The 14,834-nt window shown below is 41.2% G+C and overlaps 1 protein-coding gene across 2 annotated transcripts in view; it reads right to left on the bottom strand.

The window, feature by feature from the left end:
* Window positions 1-14,834, bottom strand: part of ST7 (suppression of tumorigenicity 7) — a 145,379-nt gene that overhangs the window by 51,435 nt on the left and 79,110 nt on the right. For both annotated transcript variants that reach the window (XM_088523668.1, XM_088523673.1), the window contains exons 3-6: window positions 7,482-7,641; window positions 2,666-2,720; window positions 1,949-2,064; window positions 750-825 (exon numbers count right to left, since the gene is read on the bottom strand). In XM_088523668.1, the coding sequence (XP_088379794.1) occupies window positions 750-825; window positions 1,949-2,064; window positions 2,666-2,720; window positions 7,482-7,641 (407 nt within the window). The remainder of the gene's footprint in view (window positions 1-749; window positions 826-1,948; window positions 2,065-2,665; window positions 2,721-7,481; window positions 7,642-14,834) is intronic.

Raw genomic sequence — 14,834 nt, 5'->3', positions numbered from 1 at the left:
ACCACACACAATCACAGAATGGCTGAGGTTGGCAGGGACCTCTAGAAATCATCTAGCCCAACCTCCCTGCTCCAGCAGGGACACCCAGAGCACGGGGCAAAGGGCAACACCCAGGCGGGTTTGGAAGATCTCCAGAGAAGGAGACTCCACAACCTCTCTGGGCAGCCTGTTCCAGGGTTCTCTCACCCTCGCAGTAAAGTTCTTCCTCATATGGAGATTTCACTTCCTATGTTTTAATATATACCCGTTACCCCCCATCACGTCACTAGCCACCACTGAGAAGAGTTTGGCCACATCCTCTTTACATTCTTCACAAATTCTGCAATTCTCACATAAATTTACATCATATTCCCACACATTATCAACTCAATACTTCAGAAAGTGTTTACAAGTTCCTTCCTTATTGCCTCTATACAGGACAACTGAGAAATCCAGAAGGCAACTCATGTTGTCTCCATGTCATATGCTGAGCAGAATGCACCTCATTGACCACTTCCCCCTGCCGACACAGGGCCTGATCCAAAGCCCACTGACATCAATGGGAAGACTCGCATGGTCACCAGTGCCCTAAGGACCCGCTGGCTGCTTAACACAACATGCAGCTCTGCTTTATTCTTCCCATTACAGCTCTTACTGTGACAGGCCTGCAATCGTGATTAAAAATTACTGTAATAAACTTCCCGCTTTAAGCTATCATCAAGTGGACTTTTGAAAGGCAGAAGATAAATGTTAATGTTGTTGTCACTCACTCATTCAATTCCAAAGCTTCATGTGCTGCAGAAATTCGGGCTTGTGGGTTTCTCTCTCTCCAGGCTTTTTGCATTACTATTCAATAAACAAAGCAGAACAGGGCATATCAGTCATTATAGTATTAAGGAAAATCCCTTGCATTATAAAAACAAAAAATTATGGTCTGATTCACTACAGATCACTTCAAAAAGCCCAGGGATCATTTGAAAGATATACAACCAACATGAGCTTCCGCCCCAAATACTCAAACCTCTACTTTCATTTAATTAAACTTCTTTTCTCGTGTAAGTTTGTTTGAGAGTTAGATTGTGCCAGCTTCATACAGTGGCATACAAAGAAAGAGAGAACAAGCAGCATTTTCCTCTTGGTGAGTTAGGCTGCACAGGGCAAGAAAGAATATAAAGAAAGCTGGAATGCTATTGCAGTTACTACCATGGTGTTGCTTCATGTGAGTGCTAAACGGAAATAGCATACAAGCTAATCAGACTATCTCAGCATTATCCCACTGAGTTCATAGTGGAGGATTCACATTTCTTCTGCATCTGAAATATATTCTCTTTTGCAATTAGGCCCCTAGAATGGAATGCCCAAAAGTCAGGCTCTCCATTTCCCTAAGAGACAAAGAAGATTTGTTTCTTCAGAGACAAATTATGACAATCAAAATCATGATTGTACTAAAATTTTAGCACAGCCAAAGTCATTGCTTAACAATAAAAGCTTAATACAACTAAAGACCCTTATATCAAATTCAGTTCTAAATGTGTTGTTCCCATTTTGGGGGCAACTTCCAACTTCAGTAGGAACAAAATACAGGTTTACTGAGTTTCAGTGTAGACTAAATGGTGTTTTGAGAACATAACTCTACATACTACACACTGCAGCAGGAGGCAAATTAAGCTGTACATGTCTGAAGCCACTTTGAGAAAACAGATAGAAAACTCAGGTTCACACACTCTAAGGGGTATTTTGAAAGACTTCAGCAAGGAAGTAGAACAAAATACAGTGACACAAATTAGGTAACTTACAGTTACTTGTACAGACCTATAACGTCATTCATCCAACAGCTTTCCAAACACAATGAAACTTTTGCCATTATTAATCTACCTGAGGGAACTGATACCTGGCTGAGTTTTTATAATGCCAGTTCAAAACCACTGTTAACCTATTAGCAAAACCGGTTGTTCAGATGGTCTCTTACTAGCATCTGCAGGCCGCATATGATCCGTGTCACATGTAAAGAATGTCTGGTGGTCCTGTGCAGAAAGATTCATATCGTAGTAGGTCAAGGGTTCTCTCCCCGTTACCCACGTATACCTGCAAAGATGCCAACAAAGAAACACTCCGCTTAAACAAGCCCACATTCAGCAGTATTTACAGAAAAGGAAAACATCTGACACCAGAGATGGGCATAAACTAAGATAATCCAGCTGGTCTCCTTAACAATGTATGTTGCATTTCCCTGTGCCGTGATGGAGCTGACCCTAAGCTAAGGAGGGGGCTATAAGACAGGCACGCAGGAAAGGTGTAGCACACACATTCACACATTAAGACTTCATGGAAGCTTGATGCAATTCACTAGGTTGCCTGATGTAATTGACTTGAACAGAACTACTACATTAACATGCTAGATGCACTGAAAATACATTTTCCATTTTTTCTAACTTCAAAAAAATCACTTTATAAGTGAATAAAATAATAAAAACTTCAGAAATATTGAAGAAATAAACTGATGTTTACTCAGAAAACTTGAGAATGAATTTAAATTCCTTTTCTTTCAGAAACATCTTACATACGACAGAAAAACCTGGCACAAGTGCATGTGTCAACAATTTTGTTTTCTTTTTCAATCTCAGAGTTGAGTTAATGAACAACTACAATTAAGATCCTTAACCTCGTACTGCACTGTCGCACTTACCGATTATACTCAGCTCCTCTGAAGAGATTTAAGGGATTTCGCCAGACCTTGCATTCTGTTATAAACAAAAACAGAAACGCAATGAAGTCTCTTCCAAATTACAGTGTTACCTCAGGTTTGTCAGAAATATCAGTTATCTTTGAATGAGTCTTAGCAATTGAGTTTTGAACATGGAAAAATTAAATTTACTGAGAGACAGGTGGTAGCCTGACTGTCTGTCCACTTTCTTTTCAAATACTAATTTCATTACAAATTAGTTTTAACAAATGACAGCATTCCAGATAAACAGCCTCTAACAAAGCTCCAAATGCCAGACTAAAAGATAATACTGATTAGCGTCAGGACTTCCATTTACCATAAGGCAGAACTGAAGAGGGGATCATATTGGGGTTATTGCACTAAAAAACTAAGCAATTAACTCATTCCCTGTGGACTTGTTATTTCTATAAGGAAACTTCACTGTCTAGCTAATACTGCAAGTCATTGAGAATCATATGTACAATTGCTAATTTTAATTCATCTTTAGCTTTAGAAATAAAAATCCATAGCAACATGGCTATGCTGACCTCACTTGAGTTACAGCCACAGTAAGATTGACAAGGGAGTCTATGGTTGATTGCCAGAAAAGAGTTCATTGCAAAGTTATGGGAACACTAAAAGCATTTCATACATTTCTCTTTTAAAAGAAAAAAGAAATGCAAAATCTTCAAATCACAGGCAGGAAGAGATAAGAAAATCCACAAAAACTTCATTTAGATAGTACTCAAAAAAAACACAAGATCATTTTTTATAGCTTTTTATAAGCAGAGGTCTTAATTCTGGCTTTTCTAGTTTAGCTCTTATTTAACATCAGTAAAATTCTTTTTCTTTCAACAAAGAGACAATTTACTAATGTGACAGTGGGACCAGAATCAAACTCAGTACTTGCAACAAAGTCTAAAAGTCATTGGGGGACAGAGGGCTGTATTATCACAAGTCAGTCTCTTGATGACACCTCATTGAGGGCTCTGCAAACGCCCATCAGGAGTTCTGGCCCTCCAGCATTTCACCAGCTGTTTTCCACTACCAAATGTCAGCCAGTACATTTTTCACTATGAAGTTACATGACCACTTCTAGGGAGGTCACTGCAGCATGTTCTTTGTGAGATAATGAGTCAACAGGGTACCTACTGCATATAACATATGGGACATTAAAGTTTGTTCTCTTTACGTCTGCTCCATTAAAGTATGAGACAGACACAAAGAATGGCAAGTCAAATCTTTCCCTTTTTTCATGGACCTATCTCCCATTTCTGAATATGAAGCTAAAGAGGAAGCATCTTACATAAATTATTTGCAATAGCATAATGGCATCTGCAGCTGCACAAAAAAACAAAGGACACAGTATGTGGCCTTCAGAATGGTCCCTCCGCTAGATAACACATGCACGAGCCAGTGACAAGAAAAGGGCAAGAAGACTAGGAAGAGTAAAAGTACTAATGATACAGCGGCATCCTTTAGGCAGCCGCTTCCACAGGCAGTTGATACTGGAGAGCTCCATTAGCTTTAGCAAAAGCGCTTCACCAACACTGAGCCATTCTGCTGCACACCAGAGGGTATGGCTGTTGGACAAGATTTAATCTGGTAATTTAAATAGAATATGGTTTTCAAACCATAATAAATATTAAATAAACACTATAATAGATATTAAATAAACACCAACCTCCCCAGTGGCACAATTCAGTGGCTTGGCTTACTGTATTTGCAATAAACAAGATTAGGTAACAGGAATTTGATCACAACAATACCATTTTTTTTTTGATCTATTTATTTAAATTTTAGTTGTGCTTGATCCAAGCACAGTACTTAATCACCACAGTAAAGAAAGGGGGTGCTGGGGAACAAAAAGGGAATAGTAGAAGCCATTTTATTACCATCCTCAGTCCTGGAGACAGTTTGACAAGTTAAACATGAGGTGTTCTTTTGCTGCGTTTGTCTTGATATCCGCTGATACCATGTCTGAATGCAACAACAAAATTATCCCAAAATTTTGGGATAAGACACAGACACCTACTGCAATACTCCACAAAAGTCAAATGTTAACAAAGGAAGACAGGCTGAATCAAGTAAAAAAGCCATCTTCGCCTATTTGGATAGTGCTAGAAATATCCCACTGTTGATTCATGACAAACTAGAAAGCTTGCCTCTTCTGTTGCATTGTAAAATAATCAGATTATATAACTTATGTCCTTGTTTTGTATAAGCAAATAGGATTTTTTGAAGATTCATCTTTCAGATGCTTATTCAGTGCTCAAGTTTTGAACACTCGATCTTTTTCTTGTGGCATGACTAACAAGGCTACCTGCACAGACATCCTGCACAAACACTGCTACAGGAATTTATAGAATCAAGTGTCTATGAATTGAAAGGCAAATATGTCCTTAACTACTTCTTTGTATCAGAAAAATCGAGAGGCTTGGGAGAACCCCATCAGCCCCTATACTGTGCTTCCACTTTAAAACGGGGGGAGCTATTCTAGATGTGCTGAAGTGAGACTGCTGGTGCTGATGGGCACACGCAGGTGTTCCCAGTTCACCAAACATAGTCTCCTGGCCCATGCAGTGCTGCTATTCACAGCCTTTCTTCTCCTTAGGCGGGAATGCAACTGCTGAATGTGCTCTGCTACATGGAGGCCTCCTGACGTGCAAGTATCCAGTATAGAACAACGTTTTTTGAAACCATCTACATCATTTAACTTGTGATTTTAAAACTATTTTTCCTTGTTTATTTTCATAAGCATGCAAGAGCAGATGTAAAATTGGCCAGGACTGGAATTAGAGATATAGGTATCTCTGTTGTTGAACAATAATGCTTTCTCCTTGACTGAATTTGTTTCATAGACTTTTCCTCATTTGTTAATTCTGATGTATTTTAAGTGCCTACATAGGGCATAAATTTAATGAAATTATAATGTTATAATGGAAAGTAACCATTTAATAAATCCTAGCAGAATATCCCTGAAGAAAGGTAAACTAATTTGCAATAGTAAGATTATGACCTAGACATAAATCTAAGGCTGAAGCCATTAAACTCCATCTTGTAGATCAGGAAGATAGTGAATACCCACAGTTCAAGCCAGAAGCAACAATAGTTGGGCATCTCTATCAATCACGGCTTAAGTCTTCAGTTCATTCCACCCAGATAGCTCTAAGTCACCCAAGCAAGGACCTAAGTTCCCCTGGGACCCGGGGCCCCTATTTAGCCAAAGAACTTGTTGCTCGGAGCTCAAGGGGCTGTTTCATTGTAGGCAGGTCGACTTGTTTCCTGCTGCTACCTCTCAGAGGAATCCCCGGGCAATGAGGCTCCCACCTACAGAGCCTCAGCAAAATCCTCAGCTTTGAAACGTGCTAAGTAGCTTCCAGGGATGGTGCATGTGAGAGCTGTAGCAGCACACAAGCTGTCTCAAGGCAAAACTGATGCTTCCCTGTCCCCATCACGTAAGAGCTGGTTTCTTCAGATTGAGTATCACCTTTACCATTAGGGCAAAAAAATGTGTATTCACTACAGCAATATAAAAATGCATAATGAAAAAGAAATCTAAACTCATACAAATGTACTGCTGAGGTAAGGCTCTCAAAACACTTCCTCAATCTTATGTTTATTCAGAAAAAAATCCATGCACTATGAAGTAGGCCATAGGGTGTCAAAGTCAACTGTCTAAAATGTGATTTATTCAAAAACAGACACCATCAACCTGCTTTGCAGCAGCCACACCTTGCAGAGAAAATCACAGGAGCTATTAACGTCTGCAGCCTCACAAAAAACAAGCCTTAAACGCCTGAAATCCAGCACCCAAAAATGCAGGCCTCTTTTTATAAACCTGCCTGCAATACACCACGGTTTGCCCAAAGTCACAAATCAAATCAGTAGCTGAGTCAGGAATGGAACAAGCCCTTAAGCTATTGAAAACCGCTGTGCTTCCACTTACTAAAGTGAAATCCAAATGTTGTTTACATACTATTTCCATTACCCTACGAATCAAGCAATGAAAGCAGATGGGCATTCTCGACATCTTTTCCTGATTATTTTCTTGACAGTGCTTTAACTATGCTGCAAGGCTCTGTAAAAGAACGAAAATAAAAATACTGCCTGCCTTTAGAAATGGTATTACAGAAAGCACATGCAATTTAGCTGAAGTTTCAGAACAAGGACTGTAACTGTGCATTTGCCTTATCGTAATAGAGTCTGAGTGTTGCATGGGTTTGAGAAGATATAATTAGCTGGAGCAATTATTGAAGCAGTCCTGTCTTTTATTTGACAGCAAAGCCAATTTAAAGAAAGTCTTCTATGGTCTCGTGGTTCAGGATGAAATGATATTTATACCATCTGCCTATGGCAGGGGTTGAGTGCTATTTTTGCCAAGCCACAGAAATCCAGGGAAGCCAAGTTAATCTGTAGCAGCCACCAATTTGACAGACAAGGGCAAGGAGTAGCACCGGAAGCATTTGGCCACTGACTTTAACTATGACCAAAATGTCCATAGATGCCAACTACCCAGCGCCCCAAGATGTGCAAGGGTGAGTGGTGTCTGTGGGTGTGCAAACCTGTAGCTGCTTCTGCATTACAGGCTACCTCTTTCACAGCTCATGCTGTGGCTATTCAGGTTTAGCCACAACCCACCTCCCCAGCATCATACTCTTAACATTGATCCTGTTAAAATGCAGGTGGGCGCCTAATTTTACAGGTCCCAGAGTCTTGCAGGTTCCAGTTTCCCGCCAGCTCGCGGCCTTACGCAGGGGCAGGCCGGGTTATCCTCCTTGGTTTTCGCGCTGCTCACCTGACACGCTCTGGCGGCTCGAGTCGGCGTCGCCGGCGGCGGCGCTGGCGGCGCTGGGCGCGCTGTTGTCCACGCCGCCCAGCAGAGGGCGCAGGTGGCTCACCGAGACCTGCTCGATGAAGGACGTGCCGTACTTGCGGAAGTACCACCACTCGAAGATCTGCAAGACACGCGCCGCCGCGCCCGTTAGCGCCCAACGGCCTCCCAACGGCCGCCGCGCCCGTTAACGGCTGCCTCCCCGGCGCCGCGCCCGCTAACGGCTGCCTCCCTCCGGCCGCCGCGCCCGTTAACGGCTTCCTGCCGCGCGCGCCCTCTCTCCTCACGCCCTGAGCCGGGAGGCGCCCGGCGAGGCAGTGCCGCACAAACGGGCAATCCGAGTGACTGGGAACTTATGGTTCTGTCCGCTTGACCTCAAGATGATTCAAATTGATTTTGGTTTGGGCTTTGGTTCAGATAGGAAATAATAATAATAGATTACTTGCATACTCCTCTTTGATGGCTTACAGACTAAGAGATCCTCTTACACCTGTACTTATATACCTAAATAGGTCTTTATGGCATTTTCCTAGAGAAATTCTATTCTTGAGGAATAAACTGCATAAAATCTGCCTAAAACCTGAAAAGGAAGCGCATTTCATCCAAATTGGAAAAAAGTAATGTAAAAAATATAAATGCATGCATATTTGTAATATCCTAAGGGGCTTAGCAGTTGCTTTTGAAACCAGCAGCCAACCATCAATGTACCAATAGTAGCAAATACCAGTCTTTTTTTAAATGAAAATATGCTAGTACTTTGTAATATTGATTCCACTTGAAATTCTGAATGAATGGTCCTTGCTCTTTTTGTTTTCCTCAGTGTTTTCATGTTTTATGCTGATTCTGAAATCTTTTACAAAATCTCGACAAAACAGGTTATTTATTCTTCCTACAATGGTCCATGGTCAGCAAGGGGATTTACTCATCTTCAGCAAGTGGATTATGATCTTCACAGTGTGAGAGATGCAGATTTAAGTTCTGCTTGGCTAGCACAAAACCAAATTACGGAAGTCCTTTTAGGAGTCTTAAGTACTGCACAGAGGTTCAGATTCAGCTCCACACTTTCCCTCTCACGGTCACCTGAAACACCCCAAACAGTTTCCATATTTTTCCCTTCTGAAGCTCTCTTGAGGTATTTATATCATTGATTTCTATCTCCCTGAGATTATAGACAAGAGATGCCTTAAAAAAAAAAAAAAAAAAAAGCCTTTTGTTTTAAACCTTTCCGTAAGGTGAAAAAAAAACGATGCATAGTCAGAAAGTGTTCATCTCCTAAGGACATCTCCAAAGGATATACTAATGCATTCAGCAGTAGGGGAGCCTTTAATTTTAGCCATGTTATTAAAAAATCTAGAGCAGTCATATGGAGGCAGATGACATGAGCTGCACTGGAGGGCAGTGGGAATTTAGCTGGTGGCCATTTGAATATGCACGTTCACGTATTTGCATTGCACATACATGGCAGCCCCGGACATCAGTTGATCCCCCAAACAGTCTAATGGCTGTTTTATGAGACATCAACGAGGAAGAATAAAACAGTCTGCTGGGAGATGACAGAAGGACTCTGTGAACATATAAAGGTCACAAGAACTTGGGAAGATAAACAGATGGTCACAGAGATGTCAGAACATAAATACACCCAGACTGTTGTGAAATCTGCATTCCAGGCAAAGTACTGAAAACCCACACAGCGTTTATATTTCCTCCTTACGTAGGTACCACAAGGCTTTTGTCACTGCGTTTGTTACTTCTGCGAGTACTTGCCACAGCAAATCACGGTAGCTGGGGACAAAAGTATCTCTATATATTGGCTCTGTACTGATGCACTTCCCTGGGCATCCACTACTGCCTGCAATTCTCCAAATGTTTCAGATGATGGACAGGGATCTGGTGTAGATGAATCTTTGGTTTTAGCTGTTCCCATGTGCTTATAAACACAACATGCTCTAAGGGGCTTAGAGTTTAAATCTTACGATCTAGAAGAGTATCCTAACTGAAGCAGGCAACATATGGCCAACCATGAGGGGCTGTGCCACAGGCTGTGTTTTTGCTTCAAGCTTTGAAGCTTGAACAGACTGCACAGAACTCAAGCCACAGCTGTATCTGTCCCATGGCCTCAGAGGGACTTGCTGCTGGAAATCAAGGGTTATAGTTTTGCGCTGAGACATGGAAAACTCAATCAAGGGTAATTCTGCAGATAAAAGGGCCAGCTTCTCAGGTACAACATAACAACACAGCCCATGGCTGGCTTCTGAGAGGCTGACATGCAGAAAGTGACAGCCTAGCACAACAGCTTCCAGGCTAGTCTCTCCAAACTCTTGGCCATTACTGACTATCTAGCTGGCTTCACACTGCAAGAGGAAGAAAAAAGATTTTTCAAAATGTTTAAATAAGTGTCACACTATATTTCAATGTAACTGAGGGTACAAGCAAAGAGAATGAACACATTGTCACTACTACAGTTCCGCCGAGTGATGGAGGCTTGTTAAAATGTATGAGACAGTTGTAACTGTCTCAGTAGACTTCCAAAAATATTAATTGTAAAAAAGGAAATAAAGCTCCTAAATCATTTTACACAATTTTGAAAAAAATATTTGCAGTGCTAAGTGAATCCAGTGCCAGGAAATAACAAGCGTACCAATGCAGTCCCTCAGAAAATAAGGCAATCAATTGCCACCAGTCTTTGCTTGGTGGGTTTTGTTCAGGGTGTCCAAGAATTTGTAATCTAGTATTGTAGTCAAAATGTCTTCATAGAATTTTTGTACCTTACCTATTTCTATAAGTCAAATTTATTTCTAACTGTACCAGCCCATTTAAGAATGATGTTGAGTCAACAAGCTCTTGACAGCTCAGCAACTGAGAGATCACCTGGCCCAACAATTACTAACTATAAGGATTAATGATCTGTAGAAAGAGATCTGGATCTGAGATGAAATTAGGAGAAAGGTCATTTCTGCACCACTTCTAAAAACAAAGGCACATCATTTCTCTGAGGGGGAACTCATCACTACAGATGTTTCCTTTATCAGAGGCTGGCAAAGGCTTTTCCTGAGTTCTCCCTAGTTGATGCCTGTACTTTCAGATCAGAACAGGGCCAAACAGCTCCAGACTCTCAAGGGATATTTGAAACCTTTATTTTCACAAAAGCCAAGTCAAAACTGTGGTGGTTGGCACATTTCCAGGTTTATGTGTTTAGAAACGCAGATGCAGATTCTTTTATTTTTTAAATGGGCATAGGCAATGAATAACAGTTAAATTTTGGAAAACCCTTAATGATGATTTCTAGCAATACATGGCTATAAAAAAACGACTTACAGGTGACAATTGTATTTGGGTTAGATAAGAGCTGATTAATCACTCCTAACTGTCCTGAATGTTTTAAGATTTGGGTTGTGTTTTGTTTGGTTTGGTTTTTGGTTTTGCTTCTCTTTATAGGTACTTCCCTTCCCCTGTGAAATGAACACATTACAGACCTTCCTTTTCTTATCTTTCCTGTCACATATGGGCAATCCTGGATCATTTCATTTCTCTGTGTAACAACAAATCTATTCTGTATCATTTGGATTATCTGATCTTCCTGCCTGTTTTTTCAGAACAGATATTCCACCACATATGTATCAATTCACAGGAGACAGTTTTGCTGCTTGTTCTCACTGGACCAAATAGTGATGCCTATCGCTGCCTTGAGTTATGCTTTCTCGTTTATCATATCTGAGACAGACATCCTTTCTTGCACGGAAATACTCTCTATAGTCCTCTTCTACTGCAACAGAAACAGTCTTCAATACAAATAGTAAAGAATTTTGCTTACAGGAGATTTTTGCAGCTCAGAGTTTTAATTCAACCTTGCAGTTGGGCTTCCAGCCTTCCAAAGAGTTGGAATACTACTCGGATAGGAGGGGTGGTCACTCGATCTAATGGGTGTAACATGAAGGTTACTCCCTTGAGGCAGGCACACAGCAGCAGACCTGCATTCAGTGGTTATGCCTGTTCAGTAAATACAGCAGACGCCCAGCACAGGTGTAACCCGCACTGCTTATCTGTCAGTTGCCTTGACTGTTCGGCCTGGGCCAATGCCCATGACGGGGTCTGTTTCCAGAAGGTGTTACGGGAAAGATCATCCTGTTTGGCGGCTAAGAGTGCTCATCCATAGGGATGGAAGCTCGGTTGTGCCACTTACCCCTCGTGACGCAAGGGGGGCAAGCAATATTTTATTTAGCAATAGGGGACAGCCAGACAGCCAAGGACTCAAACAGATGCTCCAGTCCTGCCCAGCTCTGTTCTAGGGAAGACTTGTCTCAGTGTCAGTCTTTTAGTGTCTTCAATGGCATCTTTCCAAGCTGAAGGCTATGCAGCCCAATTACTTCTGGATAAAATATACCAATTTGGCACCCACTTAGGCTCTGTTTTTGGATTATGAAAGCTGCTACTTGTCCCTAACAGGGAGTTTAGAGTGAGAAGGTTCAAGGCCAAGCTTGAAAACAAACAGCTTATTCAAAATAACCATCCACTTACACATCTAACCCTAAAAATACAGGAATGGGAAAAGAAAATAATATTTTGTCTGGAATAAGTGCAGTACTTCTCTCAACACTAGGCATGCCCCAGTTTTCAATGCTACCTGTCTCCTGTCTTTGCACCAACCTGCCCTCCTGCAGCCCCTTTCTCCCTCTGCTTCCCGGCAAATTCCAGCTTCTTGGGAGCTCCCAGCATGGATTTCACTGACCTCCTCTGAGCAGAGCAGAAACTTTGAACAATTCACATGTATCACACTCAAACTGCCAAAGACTGTCCCTGTAAAATCATCAGACTTTCTCCAGTATGTGGAAACACCCCAAACTCAGTCATCTTTCTGCCCCTGTGCAGTGGGCTACACAAAGGTAATAAAACAGAAGAACAATTAATATCAACAGAAAATAATGCAGGTCTCCTCAGCGTTACTGAAACCCTCTCTAAGGCTTCCTGTGCTCGCACCATCACTTACAAAGTGCTGAGCCTCTCACATGTCCTGTACGGCCTGGAGCAGCAGGGCCCATGCTTGGCCTCTTTGTGCACTGACTGCCAGACTGAATTCTCCTCTCTCAAAGGCCTGGCATTTTTCTATCAGATCGCTCCTTATTATTCAGCAGAAAACTCTTTAATATCTGTTCCGAGCTCTGAAGCAGCGTAACAAGACATTCCTAATGGAGATTTAAGACTAGGGTTCAATTTTGCCTGTGATTTGTTAGAACTGAGATGGAGACAGTTTGCAATGCAAACACCACCTGCATTTGCTATCCAACACTCACTCTGGTGATAGCTATTTTAGACATGCAGTCTTACAGAAATAATACCAGCTCACAGCATTTCCTTGATCTTAGCTGTGTTTCATGACACAGGTATGTTACCCTTCCTGTGAAAAACTTCAGGCTTCCTTAGATATAAAATACAGGTCCGTTGTATTCTGTGAGTTAGAATCCTGTCTCTTACTGAATTAAAAGTGACTGTGGTGGAACCAATTTCTACTACATTATTTTTAATGCAGACTGGGTTCAATTATTTGGTTCAATTTTTTAATGCTTGAAATAGTGCAGGAAAGAATTAAATTTGTTCTGAGTTTTTCATTTAAGCTATGTGCTGTAGTCAAGTAGTTATGAAGGAGAATAGCTGAGAGAAAAAAAGACCCTTCTGTACTGTCGTGTGCTATTGAGCAAAGTAGAGATGGTTGAAATCCTTGCGTCATTAAAGTGACATTCCCTACAGTGAAGCCAGAATGCGACCCAAGGAATGAAAGCAAGATAAGAGATGAAATAAGATGGAAGAGTAATGAATGTTTTGTAAAGTTGTCATATAGTGTACGATTCCCCCGAAGTTGAACTTTGCAGAGTCACTGTTTCATGACCTAAACATGAAATAGGAAAAGCAAAGCACTCATTTTTCCATCAGTCACCACACTTCTGAAATGATGGAATTTTCCATCATTTCAGAACCTGCAGTACTGTGATTTCTCCTTCTGATTAGGAATTGCAGCCAGCTGATAATGGAAAGAGATCTGCCAGACCATATGGTGGAAAATTCCAAGGAATATTAGTACTTCTAGTCTGACAAATACCTCGGTGATATAGATTTGAGAAGAGAATGTTTGTTTTATGAAAGAGTTTCATTTAATACCACTAGCAGAACTAAGAAATCTTTAGAAATGTAGATGCTGTGTAATGCCCTGATAACTGGGCTGCAGTGTAGACAACTCAGAATGGTACAGGGCCTTTGGTAAACAGCAAGATTATTTAGAAATAGTAAATTTGAAGAATAATTGGGCTAGTGACTGGCACAGTCTCAGCTGTAGATTTATCTTTCCATGTCCATCTCCACTGAGTTCCTTTTCCACCACGCAGTTTACAGACCACATGAAACTGAAACGAGTTCATGGCTTGTTTGTCTTTGAACATTTAGATTGGGGCATATAAGCAACAGAGAACACGGGGCAGCAGTTGTGAAGGTACACCAGAAAGCTTTTGGATCTTCTTGCAAATCTTCCCAGTTATACTGACTACGCCTCCTACTCCTCTATTAGCTTGTTCATAATAAGCATTCAGTGAATATCTTCAATTAAGGCTTACTCAGTTTAATCTCTTCTTGGAAGGCTTCTACCAGTGGATTGATCACTAACAGCATGTCATTTCCAGGTATTTTGCTGTGTTGTGCCTTCTTTCAGTGTCTTAGTGACTCATGGATTGATTTGCTCTTCTATCCCCTCGGGCCGCTGCCTTTCTTCCAACATTACCTGACTAATAATCTTGAATCCTTCTTTTTTTTTTTTTTCCCCCTGTGTCTGCCATTTTTCTCCTTCTTCATAACATGGTCTTAAAAACTCCTTCCTATCTTCTTCTTTTCCATCAAAATACAATATCTAGACTTTTTTTTTCTCGAAGTCTCCTACTGAACTCATTCCTCAAAAATGCCTTCTAGACTACAGTACAAAATGCAACTGCATTTGCAGTCACGCTACACATAGTTACATCTCTCTTCAGATTCCCTGGATTTAATTCTGTTAAATGTTTCCACAGGGCACAGATGTGTCTTTCTCTTGCCACTTCCTCCACCTGTCTTCACTCTCCAACAGTAAATATGCTCCTCTCACTTCTCCTCGTCACATTGGTGGAGGTCTTTGAGTATTTCTTACTGGGTGAGATTACTGAATTTAGCATGCAGCACTTTCCTCCCAGACGTTTTAGTTGGCCTGAACTGAATCCAAGTCCCACCGGTTTGGCCCCTGGACCTCAGTGTTTGTAGTTGAAAAGAACGGTGATTTCTCTGGAGCTCTGTCCTGTGCTTTGG

Source organism: Tinamus guttatus, unplaced genomic scaffold (assembly GCF_059628265.1).
Source record: "Tinamus guttatus ecotype Peru unplaced genomic scaffold, ASM5962826v1 Tinamus_guttatus_pri_ptg000018l, whole genome shotgun sequence".
NCBI classification, from domain to species: domain Eukaryota; kingdom Metazoa; phylum Chordata; class Aves; order Tinamiformes; family Tinamidae; genus Tinamus; species Tinamus guttatus.
The sequence above is the reverse complement of the archived record's forward strand: the minus strand, read 5'-3'. Positions and strand labels throughout refer to the sequence as shown.